The sequence below is a fragment of the Pituophis catenifer genome, unplaced genomic scaffold (genome assembly GCF_029215685.1).
Source record: "Pituophis catenifer annectens isolate HBS135680 unplaced genomic scaffold, rPitCat1.0.hap2 SCAF_6, whole genome shotgun sequence".
NCBI classification, from domain to species: domain Eukaryota; kingdom Metazoa; phylum Chordata; class Lepidosauria; order Squamata; family Colubridae; genus Pituophis; species Pituophis catenifer.
In genome coordinates this window covers 15,420,159-15,434,815 of record NW_027256886.1, presented here as the reverse complement: position 1 = coordinate 15,434,815, position 14,657 = coordinate 15,420,159, and the positions used below count along the sequence as shown (strand labels likewise).

At 39.5% G+C, this 14,657-nt stretch overlaps 1 protein-coding gene across 1 annotated transcript in view; it reads right to left on the bottom strand.

Moving 5' to 3' along the window:
• The window catches only part of SLC7A14 (solute carrier family 7 member 14), a 38,975-nt gene extending 25,686 nt beyond the window's left edge, over window positions 1-13,289 (bottom strand). Inside the window, exon 1 of the mRNA XM_070945216.1 lies at window positions 12,989-13,289. Coding sequence (XP_070801317.1) covers window positions 12,989-13,289 — 301 coding nt within the window. The remainder of the gene's footprint in view (window positions 1-12,988) is intronic.
• Window positions 13,290-14,657: the final 1,368 nt, after the last annotated feature.

Genomic DNA, 14,657 nt, shown 5'->3' with positions numbered 1-14,657 from the left:
CCCGCTGCACAGCCAAAATAAAAAACATCCCAATACAAAATTTAAAATTTGTTAAAAGAATTACACAACTTTGGCCCAAAATTTAAACCATCCCAACTAAAACCCATAGACAATTAAAAATCTAACATCTCAAAAGGAGGGGGGGTACACCAGCCCTGCTTGGTGGAAAAGAAAAGTTTTTAGGGCACGGCAAAAAGCCCAGAGATCTGGTATCATGCGTATCTCCGGGGGCAAATTGTTATCACGCTTTGGTATACGCATCTGGTATCATGCGTAACTCCGGGGGCAAATTGTTCCAGAGGGCAGGTGCTGCCACAGATAAGGCCCTCCCCCTGGGGGTCGCCAGCCACCAGCCGACACTGTCTGGCTGACGGCACCCTGAGGAGTCCCCCTCTGTGGGAGCGTACTGGCCGGTGGGAGGCTATCGGCAGCAGAAGGCGGTCCCGCAAATACCTTATTATTATGCTAAATTATATATCTACTCTTCTAATAATACTCTCTACTGCCCCATTGCTCCCTAAATTAAATTTTTGGGGAGTTTTTTATCCAATAATAAGATGGAATTCTAGCTATTTTATTTCATCCATTTTTGCAACAAAGCCATTGAATGCGTTAAACGGTGCAGACGTTAATGGTTCCTTATGGTACAAGTTCGTATTGCCAAAGATCTGGGACATTTCAATCTCTTTTTAAATGCACTCTCAGAAATAACAGCTTTCAAAGGGATATTTGAGACTTTTATTTCTATCAGTGATGTTCAGGGACAAGGGAGTTTGAACAAGAACACAGAAACAAAACAAAAAACCCCACCAATTCGCACCACCCCTCACCCACAGCTGACCCTTCAAACCTGGCTTGCATATAAAGTAATATTCAAAGCTGATTAAAAATGCATGCAGTCGACAAATGCAAGAGAGGAACAGTGTCTGAAAGATTTATGAAACAGATGCCACGGGTGTTCAATTCCAGGCTTGGACTTGCTATGACTCAAAATGAAGTTGGCTACTAATTTTTGCCTGGGGGGAAATAAGGCTTAATGAAAGATGAACCTTTTCTGGGTTATATAATCTAAAAAGGATTAGATCTGGTTGGTGCTCTGATGGAAGACTATAAGAAAAATCGTAGAACTGTAGGTTAAAGCTGGGAGGTTGGGAAAAAAGAAGAAAGAAACCCATGGGAGTAGGGTTATCAACTCCTTCTGCAATGTTGCTGAGAAAATTGTGTGGATGATGTAGTTTCTAAAATTGAGCGCTCGTTAAGAAGAAACTAAAGAGCTGGTTATAGTTTTGGTATGAAACATTTGCATAGACTCTTTAGAAAGAATGCAGAGAAGAGCAACAAAGATGATTAGAGGACTGGAGGCTAAAACATATAAAGAATGGTTGCAGCAACTGGGTATGTCTAGTTTAATGAAAAGGACTAGGGGAGACATGATAGCAGTGTTCCAATATCTCAGGGGCTGCCACAAAGAAGAGGGAGTCAAGCTATTCTCCAAATCACCTGAGGGCAGGACAAGAAGCAATGGGTGGAAACTAATCAAGGAGAGAAGCAACTTAGAACTAAGGAGAAATTTCCTGACAGTTAGAACAATTAATCAGTGGAACAGCTTGCCTCCAGAAGATGTGAATGCTCCAGCACTGGAAGTTTTAAAGAAGATGTTGGATAACCATTTGTCTGAAGTGGTGTAGGGTTTCCTGCCTAAGCAGGGGGTTGGACTAGAAGACCTCCAAGGTCCCTTCCAACTCTGTTATTCTACAAGTAGTCCTCAATTTATGACCACAATTGAGTCCAAAATGTCTGTTGCTAAGACAGTTGCTAAGTGAGTTTCATGTAGGAGATGACCAGGCTGAGCCGAAGGGATGGGTCAAATGCATCATCAGCCATGAGTCCCTTCACCTCCACAAGAGATCTAAGTTCCACCCATGGTGAATTCCTTATCTACCACCAAATTGCTTTGATGGTTAGTAGTTCAGATTCTTATAAAGAGCTTAAGCTTACAATAAATCTTTATAACCATTTTGAACTGCCCGGATCTCCTGATTTTCCTGGCGCATTTTACCTCATTTTATGATCTTTCTTGCCAGAATTGTTAAATGAATTGCTGCAGTTGTTAAATTAGTAACATGGCTGTTAAGTGAATCTGGCTTCAACATTGACTTTGCTCATCAGAAGGTCTCAAAGGGTGATCACAAGACCCAAAGACATTGAAACGGTCATAAATACAGTACATGCCAAGTTGCCAAGTATCTGAAATTTGATCATGTGACCATGAGGATGCTGCAATTGTCATAAGTGTGAAAAAATGGTCATAAGTCACTTATTTCAGCACTGTTGTAACTCTGAACGATCTCTAAATGAATGGTTGTAAGTTGAGGACTACCTGCAACCTTCTCTCCCTCAAAAGCTTGTTCCAAGAAATGGGCTCCAGGAGAAAATCCATGCCTGTTCAATCCTTTTGGAAAGGCAACCTGAAAGGGAAAGCTGCAAAGACCTCTCAGCGAACTCAACAATTACTCAAAGTCCATAGGTTGCACGAATAACGAATAAGTAGTTAAAGTAATTTACCATATAAATATAAATAAAGAGATCAAATAATTGTATTCCACTTAAAAGAATCAGACCCAACACATATTTTAGTAAATATTTGGCATCTGGAAGATGTTGACCATTTTGGACTAATTTTGTGCATGTTCAATTAAAGGTGTTGACATCATCATCTTCATCCTTATTATTACCATGGCTAACAATGCACATGGGCCATAGAAGTGGAAAGACACTGAGAGGCTTCTGGTGAAAAATTCAAGCCAACGGAAATAACAGAACAGAAACATTTTCCTCTCCATCACAGAAAGATGCCAGGAGGCTGCCCCAGAAAAGTTGCTTTTGAGCAGAGATCTAAAATTAGTAAGAGAGATGACATCATGCGAGTCTAGTGATAAATGAAAAAAATAAAAATAAAGCAGATTTCCACTGGATGCCTTCGGATGTTAATTTAAAAATTGAATCATGAGTCCATTAGAAGTAGGCAGGAACAAGACAGATTTGGAGACATTGCTGTGTTCAGGTAAAAAGAAGAGAAGGAGAAAACAAGGCAGTCCTTCTTAATGTCCTTTTTCCATACCTTCATTCACCTACATTGGCCAGGGTCACAAATCCTTCCAGCCAGTAGCCATCAGCCATAAATGCCATTTAACTAATAGCAATCAACTTCTAAAAAGAGGTCTGAAAAACTGTACTGAAATAAAAGGGGGAAAGAGAAAAATCTGCATTGTAGTCTGCAACATTGAGATTATGTCCTTGTTCATAGCAATGTGAGGCTACTCATGATTTTGGGTTTCTCTGTCTGACTGCTTTGCATGTGTTCTTGCAGTCTGATGGTTACTCCCCATCTGTCCTAAATAGTCACAGGGGCAATTCATGCAGGGGATCCGGTAGATTACATTGGAAGTATCTCCCACCTCCAAGTGATCTTTGCAAGGCGTAATTTACCATATAAAGAGGAGCTCAAATAATAGCCCAAAGCATACACTTTGCTAGAGAGAAGTTCCTTGAGCACTAGTCCGAAAGCTCGGAAGACTAAACCTCTGGTCCCGGTAATCAATCCAGACTGGATTCTGCAACATTATTCTGGAATATGTTGCCTTCCTTTGTGAATAATTCTATTGTCTATTCCTAAAGAAGCCAAATTAATAGTTATGTTTAGATAAAGCGCTATGTATTTAAAACAATTATCTTCTAACAGAGCAAAAATATGCTTTGACCTCTCTTGGAAGAAGTCTAGTTTCCTCTTTTTCCCCCCTGCTGTGTAAAACAGCAGATTTATGCATCCTGATACTTGGAAGCCTGGCATTATCTGCAAGAAATCCAATTATTCTGCAACCAAGTCATTCGGTGTTATGTGAAAAGAATACAGCTGTTGATTATTAGTTTATTCAGCATTCATGTGGGCTGCGAAGGTTTCTTCCATTTTATTAAAAAAAAACCCAGCAGAGCTTTCAACAAGAGGCTCTAATGTGACTCTGTAATGTTCTTTCGAATGAGGAGCAGATTTGCTCAATATGGCGTCATTCTTTTTTCTTTTTTAACAAGATCAAAACAGACCTTTTAGATCAATTGGTTGGAAATGGAAACCGGACCATTTAAATTCTTTTCCTGTCTCCAATCATAAGCAATAACAAAAAAAATATGGCTGGTATGATAATCAATGTGATAATATTTGGGAACCATAAAAACAACTATGTATTTCGTGGGTTTTTTTTTTTAAATCGAACTGGCTATAACTTTAAAAAGCCCTAGCTTTTTAGCTCCTTAAAGCATTTTCCTCATTTTTCCCCCCCTGGTTCTATGCATCTAAAATTACACCTTAGTTGGCAAAAGGTGCTTTATTGAATATCGGTCATAACATCTTATCATGCAGCTGTGTTCCAGATGTTAGTGATTATTTATATTTCTTCCACTCTTCGAGCCACTTGTCCTCACTTTGTGGGTTTCTTTCCTTTGCAAGATCCATGTTAGACAAACTACAAGGAGGGAAGATAGAGACTCCCATTTCCATCTACATTTGTCAGCTAGTAAAGGAACACATGGCTTAGCCAATATTTCATTAGATGGGGCACCTGCTATTTTATAGTTTCTCTTGTGCATTGCATGTAAGCATAAATAAACCCCTGCAATTTACAGTATTTTCCAGGAGTTCTTTTCAATCTGATGAAAGAGGATTTAATTGAAATTCATTTATTGAAATTCATTTATGTAACATCTTCCCTAGTTGAATGCTGATTAATAGAATACAACAACATTAATGGATGTTATGTGTATCTTTTTTTTCCCAAGACATTTTTTTTCAATGTCTTGTTTGTGGGTCCCCCCCCCCACTTTTTTAAAAAATATTTTGGGGTTTTGTATTTTAACTTTCCTTGAATAAACTAAATCATCTTCTTTTAAAGACCCCATATCCCTTGCAGGGTGGAGTCTTGAGCAATTGAATGGAACTGAGTATTGACTGGCTGGATGCCCTTCCTTTGCCAATGTGGAGTTTTGTTCAGCAGATATATTCTCATTGAGCCCAGAGAGGGAAATATTTGCCTCTACCTAGGATCGAACTCACAGCCTCCTGATTGTGAGGCAAGAGCTCCACTTCTAGGCCACCACACCACTCTCTTGAATAAACTAAATATTATTGCAAAAAGAAATTAATTCAATAGGGCCAGGCTACATACAAAGCTGCCTTTTTTAAGTTATTTTTTTTATTCACTCACCAGATCAAGCAGAGACAGCATGCTCTGCGTCCCCCTCAATTAAATAATTAGGTCTTGTTGGACCCAAAAATCATATCTTCTCTGTGGAAGATGCTTGGTATGTTTTATGATTGGAAGTTGTCATTTATCTGGGACACCTGGGTTGGATTTTAATTTTTGCACACCACCCAGAGTCAATATTGTGAGATAGGAGACCATGTAAAGCAAACAAACAAGTAACAGAGAAGTATTTTCCAAAAGGAGGAGGAGGAAACTTTTGGTAAAATCATCCTGGGTTAACTGATGTGGTTTCAAGAGAGGCAAGGAATGTTTGGGAATGCCTTATCTATCTATCTATCTATCTATCTATCTATCTATCTATCTATCTATCTATCTATCAATGACTGTGTGTGTGTATGTGTATGTATGTTCCAGCATAACTCTGGAACGCCTCGAGCAATTTCAACCAAACTTGGTACACAGATGACTTACTCTCTGGAAAGAAATACTATGGGAGTAAGACACCCCTAACACCCATCAGGGGGTGTTCTGTTAAGATACAACCTGTTGTGCCTTAAAATGGCTTCTACTGTACTGCCTTAAAATGGCTTCTTCAGTACAGCACAGTGGAGTTGCCATGGTAACAGCTTCACAATACTCCAAAAGGGGGCTTCCTCTGGTAAGGGGGAAAATCCAACATTTGAAATTACGTTTAGTTCGGATTAATTCCCGCTGAAATCAGGGCTCAGGGTGAAGTTGCTCTTCCTGTCTAATACAGGATTGGGATAAATAAATATCCAGGCAACACCAGGTTATCAGCTAGTCTTTCATAAAATAAGCATCTTTTTGCAAGTCAGTATTCAGCTTTGCTGGCTGAGGAATTCTGGGAGTTGAACTCCACAAGTCTTAATGTTGCTAAGGTTGGAGACCCCTGCTTTGGAGGCCACATAGACCAGTCCCATCATTGGCTGCCAGAGGACAATCAGCTGCAGTCAATCTGGCAGAATGTCAGAAGTCATTTCCACACTTTTTTTTTTTTGCCCTTGGTCATTGTGTTTCTTTTTGTAGGAAAAGAAATTATCTCTGAAACAATGTCCCAGGGGGTCACCAATTATTTAGTCTATCCTAAATAAAGCAGATTGTCCCGTTCATGATGAATAAAGATCAGCTCCTTGCTATATGACAGCCACCTAGAAGGGGGAAAAATACTTTGCTTTCATCCCTATTTATAGTAATTCTCTCTTGACTATTTATGTTTCATATTTCCCATTAGCATTTTCTCTAGACAAAGGGATGGGGAAGAAGCCTGACATGGATTTTCACAGGAGATACTGGAATATATGATATATGCACAATAGTGTTTCCCACCCCACCTCCCATAAATGCAGGATGAAGGGGCTGCATTTATGAAGGGGATAATACACAAACCAGCCCAGAGAACACCAGAAACATCAAAATGGATCCTCATCCATATTTCTTTTCCACAGCCAGTGCACCTCAATCTTTTAGCCTTTCCTTTATTCAGAGAGAGAGAAAAGAAGTCACCTCTTCACCTGAGCCTACAAATTAAGTAGCTTCATAATGAGAAATTTTAACTGAGTTGAATATGACATCCAGTAATTTCTCCATTCAAAATCAGGTGAAAGAAAAATAATATGTTTTAGGTTCCCCGGGGAAGCCATCCAAGAGTTGTTTTGATAGTTAACATTCAAAAATATGACTCTTAGAATCTGGTTTCTTCTTCAGAGGTGCTTACAAAACCTACTCAGGAATAATTGCGGCATTTTCTGCTAATACTGTGTGTCTCCAGTCTCCAAAACCTTCAAAAAGCAACTCTGCAATTAATCAAACACCTGATTTGTTATTAATGCTCATTTTTAGACAAAACTCTTCTTAAATGCAGCTTCTTTGTAAGAATTGCATTTTTAAGCTCAGTCAAAAGTAATCTTTATTTTGGGGTTTTTTTTTGGTGCTTGGAGCTGCAAATAATCTCTTCTAATTTTTATTTGTATTTCATCTCTGGCACTTGAAGTAGCTAAGTAAACATATAGGCCTCTTTTCACTTACTCATTATTCCTAGTGTTGAAATGCAACACTTTTTAACCTTTCTTATGGAAAATTTCAGTTTCTTCCTTTAAGAATTTGTCTCCTTTCCTTTTTCGCAGATAAATTTGGGAACTATACAAATGTAAATTGTAACTGAATGTATATAAAATCTGCACTTGTTCTAAGATCAATGAAGCTTCCTCTTAGCACTTTTGCTTCCTATAGAATAGGGGTGTCAAACTTGATTTCATTGAGGGCCGCATCAGGGTTATGTTTCACCTCAGGGGAGCCGGGTGGGAGTGGCCAGGGTGAGCATGGCCAGCTCGACATCACTCGACACAGTGTTGGGGGCGGCTGTGATGGCCCAAACACTCTGCCAGCGAAAATGGAGCTTGGGAGGGCTGCATGAGGCCCTCCCGAGCTCTGTTTTCGCTTGCAGAGTCACCGCTGGCTGGTCCTTCGCTGTTTCCAGGGTAGTCCCGCGAACCAGATCGAAGCATCCTGTGGGCCGCATCTGGCCTGGTTTGACACTCCTGCTATAGAAAACCCCATGGTTAATCAGAAAAACAGTACACCTTCAACTATACATTGCATTACAATCCCCTCTCAGTAAAAGCAGCTTTAAATCTGGAATTAAAAGCTTGATTATAACATTTCACTTTAATTTCAGGGTGCCTCTTAAAATCTAACAATACAGTTCACAGCTATGCTTTTGATCCAGTGGATGAAAAAAAGGGAATGCAATGGTCTGAAATGGATGGAGATTCCATTAATTCCTTCCAATGATCAGAAGAAAGACAGTATCGTATGTCGTTTCTTGTTATCAATTGGTTGACAGTTCTATTGTTACCGGGTTCTTCAGTTATTGTTGTCATCATCTATGTTGTGACGATTTGCTAGTGACTTTATCAGGGATATTTAGAAGTAACTGCGAATGTTTCAAGTGTACTGGAGATTTTTAATTGTACAGGTGATGTTTTAAATTGGATGTCTTTGTAGAATGGTTAGTATACAAATGTAACAGATACAGAGATAGACAGATGTAGTTGTAGGGATCAGCCATGAGCTTCCACCAGACATATACAGTGTCAGCCTGAAAAGGGGTTGCCCTTTGAGAGCTGAACTCTGTTAAATTCAGATAAAAAAAACCTTTTGCTTAAATGATATACAAATAAGTGTGTTTTCATAGTGACGCTGACTGTACTTTGGTTGAAACAACCCAGCGGTCATGTGCTTTAATACCTATCAAGCAGAAGAGCCTCGGTGTCGCAATGGTTAGGATGCAGAACTGCAGGCTACTTCTGCTGCCTGCCGACTGCCTGCAATTTGGCAGTTCAAATTCCACCAGACTCAAGCTTGACTCAGCCTTCCATCCTTCCTAGGTTGGTAAAATACGGACCCAGATTGTTGGGGGCAATAAGCTGACTCTGTAAACTGCTTAGAGAAGGCTGTAAAGCACTGTAACACAGTATATAAGTCTAAGTTAGGGGTCTGCAACCTTAAACACTCAAAGAGCCATTTGGACCTGTTTCCCACAGAAAAGAAAACACCAGGAGTCACAAAACCCTTCCTGTGCCTGACTGTTTCTTGAACAGCCACAAAACTAGCATATATAGTTGAATTAAACATTCTGTTTTCTTCTGAAACATTTCTTTTCTGGGATTTATCCATGGTTGGCCTACCAGGGATTGAAAAGCTCAATCAATCACGTGCCGGTGGGTGTCACACATTGACGGTTGTGATGCATATTTTGAGTGACAGAGCCACAGCAGAGGGGTGAAAGAGCCACATGCGGCTCCAGAGTCGCAGGTTGCTGACCCCTGGTCTAAATGCTATTGCTATTGTCCTATTCTTTCATGTATTCTTTATCGTGGCTGGACTCACAAAATTCTTCTCTTCCTTTTTTTCTTTTTTTAGTTTTGACTTAAGAAGTTGTGTGAAACTGGTCTTTCATTTTGCTTTGTAATTTACAATTCATCCTAGGTACAATAAGGCGAACTGAATAGGGATCCGAGTCTTCATATTGTGGCCTTGAGCAACAGTCTGAGATTCTTGTGACTTTAAAATTCAGTGGCAAAAATCAGTGCTGGGATTGTTAGCTTATTTTTTTCCTAGAATGAATAGACAAAATGGATGTGTTAAGCCTCTAAGCCTTTGTGAGCCTTAACACACCCACTTCTATCTTTAAAATCCTTAATCTCTAAATCCACAATTTTTCTACTCGGTATGACAGTGTAACATGAGATCTATCCCAATAATACTGTAAAAAGAAGAGGAAGAGGAAGAAGAATTAGAAGGAGGAGGAGGAGAAGGAGAAGAAGGAGAAGGAGAAGAAAACTCAGGCTGAGAAAGTTTGCTCATCCTTGCTTCATTCAATAACCAAAAGGAGTTATTGTTACAGGAGGCTTCACCTATTATTTATTGCCTGATTCAACAAACCACAATTAAACCAAATATTAATTTGTCGGGAAAATCCAAAAAATGTCTCAAGAAAGGCATTATCTTTTCCACGGTTTAGAATTCTCTTGTCCTTATCACCAGCCTAGCTTGATAAGCACATCTGTTTTCCTGATATAACATCTGGACTCTTATATACCACAGCAAGGTCACCTATTAATGAGAAACCAAGAAATCAATTTACTTTCCTACAAGAAGCAGATGTGCAAAGGAGCTTGCCATTTGGAACAAGTGCAAAAGAAGCAAAACTGCCGGATGAAGGTTCTATCTTATTTTGCTTGGTAGTCTTGTCACATCTACCCCAGCTAATTTCTAATGAGAACTCAAGCCTCAAAAAAAGAGTGTAAAATCCATTTTCATGCACAAAGGCAGAAAAAAAAAAAGAATAGAAAACCTAATGGATTTTTCATGTAGCACACCACTCTTTAGACAGAAGTCTTTATTTAAAAAAAAATCCCAACGTTAGATGAAATATTTTATTATAGTGGTATTTATCATGAACATTTTATTGATAGGTACAATGCAATAGTAGTTGGTATCATACTATGCAAAAGCTCTTTTCAGTATGGCTTGCTTTTTTTGACCTGTATGAGTAGCAGAAATACATTGCCACACCCTTTAACATATAACCATGGTTTGCAGATGAAGGTGTTGTATACCACCCAATTGGGGACACCTAAGCAGTATAAACTTGTTGGATTGGATCAGAAGTCTATCTGGATTGCTAGAAGTTCAAGCAGTGGTGGGATTCAAGTAATTTAACAACCGGTTCTTTGCCCTAATGTTGTTTCTTCCCACTAATAGTGTTTCTTCCAACACCCAGTTTGCCAAACTACTCAGAAAGTTAACAACCGGTTCTTCCGAAGTGGTGCGAACTGGCTGAATCCCACCACTGAGTTCAAGGTATGAATTCTACCACAGTCCTCTCCTTGGTATATCTTTGATAAACCTATATTTTCCAGGCTAATAACTGTTGATAGATCCAACAACAGTACACAAATCCAGTCAATTGCTGAGCATGACACTAATTGGTAGGAAACTTCCCTTCGGCTATGGAAAGTGTTTTGTTTTTTTTTAAATTGACTTTAATCTGGGATTGGATTATGAAACCTGAATTGACCCATGTAAAGGAGAGTACACAGTTTTTAAATTTTCTTGCCTGCTTGTTCTGATAGACAGTCTACAGGACCTTCTAGAGTAGAGTTTCTCAACCTGCGGTCTCTGGACCCCGGTGGGGAGGCATCATATCATCACAGGGGGTCCACAAAAGCTTGAAAATGTTATGATTTAAACCTTAAGTCTTGGGGTTACATGGCCGCAAAAGGTATTTAAAGGGGGCCCCTGGTTGAGAACCACTGCTCTTGTTCTTCTTTTTCAAGATATTGGGGGAGAACATTTGAAGAGCTTTCAGGTGAATAGAGCAGAACTTCAATGACAGAAGGACAGGGTAGGAATGTTAAGACTTATATTTAGGGCAGGGGGTGTCAAACTCGATTTCATTGAAGGCTGCATCAGGGTTGGGTTTGACCTCGGGGGGGGGGCGTGGCCAGAGTCGGCATGGCCAGCTCAATGTCACTCCTGTGATTAAATGCCACTTTTGCTAGTAGTTTGTTTTCATAAGTAATAAGTCATAAGTTTATTTGTCAAGCATATATAAAATAACAGGTAAAAGTATAAACATAATTTGAATACATGAAAAGAGTAAGAGTAAAAAGGAATATCAGGACACGGACGGTAGGCACGCTGGTGCATTTATTCACGCCCCTTACAGACCTCTTAGGAATGGGGTGAGGTCAACAGTAGACAGTTTAAGGTTAAAGTTTTGGGGGTTTGGGGAAGAAACTACAGAGTCTGGTAGTGCATTCCAGGCATTGACCACTCTTGTTACTGAAGTCATATTTTCTGCAATCGAGTTTGGAGTGGTTTACCTTGTGTTTGTATCTATTATTTGCTCGTATATTGTTGTGTATTGTTGCTAACACTCTGCCAGCAACGGAGCCGGAAGGGCCCCACGGGTCAGATCTAAGCACTCTGTGGGCCAGATCTGGCCCGCGGGCCTTGAGTTTGACAGCCTTGATTTAGGGGATTAGAATCAGGATATATTATTCATTTATTTATTCATTCAATATTAATGCTATTTCAATTACAGTATGTGATTCTTGATAGTATACGTATGAATAAAACATCATATGACAATTCAAATCATAATGTAAGCATTTAGAATCAATAATCAGCTTTAACCTAAACTGGAGTAGCAACGAAGAATTCCTACAGTATTATTTTAACTCGCTAAAAAGGCTTTTGGGAAGATCTATCTTAACTTACTTCCAAAAAAGCTAACAGGGAATGGCACAAGTCTGATGGAGTAGGCTTTCTACAGCAAGAAGACCAGGATAAGTAAACCCCTCCTTCTGATCTCAGCCCCGATTTTAAGATTGGAGAAATTCAAAGCACTCACTACTAGAGTGGTCTTATCGGACTTGTTGATTCTACCTGAAGGAGGAGGTTTAAGCATATCTCAGCACTGAGCCACATACTTAGTAAATCAAGTGCATTACCTGAAACATATTTGTACAAGGTTTGTCTAACTAACTACCCTGAGAAGAGCAATTTGCTATGGAATTTGGCAGTGGGATGGAGTAGAGCAAAAAAAGGGATTGCGTGCATGTGCCTCATTGGACTTTAGAAGCCATGACCTATGCAAGTTTTTAGAAAAAACTCATAATCGAGAGATCCCAGAGGTGTAGAATGGAGAAAGAGAGAAGATTAAAATGATGATGTTAATAATGATAAAGATGATGGTGGTAAGCAATTTAGTTCGAAAGACTCGAGGCAGGGAAGTCCTAAATATAGAGTTACACATTTAAGATAAGTGGCCATATATTATTTCTAATTAAATAAATTAGTAAAGAAGAGCAATGGTATACATCCTTCAAATTATGTGTCTTCAAAAAAATACAACATAAACATAAACAACATAAACTATTTTTCAAAAATAATAGAAGAGGCCTCCAGAAGTGTCTCTGTCCCAGAAGGGTAGAATAATTGCGTTGGAAAAAGTATAATATAAATCAGGGGTGTCAAACCTGCGACAACACATTGTCATCACGTGACGTATCGCAAGTTTTTTCCCATTTGCTAAAATGGGGGTGGGAGTGGCCAGCACGTGACGCATCCAGCCTGCGGGTCCTGAGTTCGATACCCTGGTGTAAATGTAGTGTGGTATAGTATATTTAGGAAAGACTCACCAGACAAGATGGAGGCTACAGCAGCAATGATGAAGGAAACGATGACTCCAGGGCCTGCCATCTCCTTAGCAACGAGGCCAGAAACCACATACATGCCAGTCCCCACACAACTTCCAACGCCTAAAGAAACCAAATCCAGAGTGGTGAGTACCTGGGCCAGTTTTGTTCCATGGGTGGTGGTGCCTGTGCCTTCCAGCATGGATTCTACTGGTTTAGTGCGAAGGATTCTTGAGTGCATGGCATACCATGTGGCTCCCCACTGGATCCGCCGGGGGTCCAAGTATGAGAAAATACCACTCATTGTGAGAACAACGGCAAGAGGAAGAACACCAGGTAGAATCGCAAAGGTCAATTAGTTCCAGGAACAAAACTGCACAGCATGAATTTTGAAAGATAAATAATCCACTTCGCCAAAGGTCCAGAGCAATTCAAAGCCACATCCTTGTGAATCTGAGGGGGAGCTTTTCTTACACTTCAGTGGTCACTTCTTCCTTGTAAGCTCCTGCAAGAAGGAAAAAGAAGAACACAGTGAATGGAAAGATACAGAGAGAACAGGTTCAAAAGGGGAAGAACTTGAGAAATGCTCAAATACCAATAAAATTCCTAATCACGTGGAATAATCAAAGTAAGTAAGGTTAGCCAATATTTCAGTATAAGAAAATGTACTTTTGCAGGGGAGGGACCATATCATAATGCTTTGAGCATAAAGTTCCAGTTTTGATCCCTGGAATTTCCAAAGAGCTCCAATTTTAAATCCTGGAGAACGGCAGGTCCAGTTGGATCAACGTAGTGTCTTAAGATAGAATAGAATATAATTCTTTATTGGCCAAGTGTGATTGGACACACAAGGAATTTGTCTTGGTGCATATGCTCTCAGTGTACATAAAAGAAAAGATACGTTCATCAAGAATCATAAGGTACAACACTTAATGACGGTCATAGGGTACAAATAAGCAATTAGGAAACAATATCAATATAAATCGTAAGGATACAAGCAAACAAGATCAGGCATTTCTTACAATCCAATCTACTTAAGTTACAGATTTACAGTGTAGATTTGCTGGTGGTAATTTCAGAAGTAACTTTTGCCAAAATGTTTCTGTCATTCTTAGGCAAGACAAAGGATATTCAGAATACCTTTGTAAGATGCAGGTGGAAAACAATGTTTGATTTATGCATGCTGATCATGATGAGGATGAGGAGTTTTGGTGGGGCACTGGTTACACTGCAGTATTGCAGACTAATTCTGCCCACTGCCAAGAGTTTGATCCCGACTGGCTCAAGGTTGACTCAGCCTTTCATCTTTCCAAGGTCAGTAAAATGAGGACCCAAATTGTTGGGGGCAATATGCCAACTCTTAAACTACTTAGAGAGTGTTGTAAAGCACTACAAAGAGGTATATCACTCTTTGTGCTATTGTTATTGTGATTGCTATGATGATAATAATGATGGGTGTCTGTGGAGGAGTAAAAAAATCCACGATTGCAGCTTCAATCACACAGTGATGATACCCATTTTGATAATTTTATCTTTCACTTTTCTCCCACCAGAACATTCCGGATTATTTGTATTTCTATCTCACTTTTCTTCCTCCAAGATCCTAGATTGCTTTCAAGAAAATACCAACAGCAATCTTATTAAAAAAAAATTCTAATACAACCAATAATTG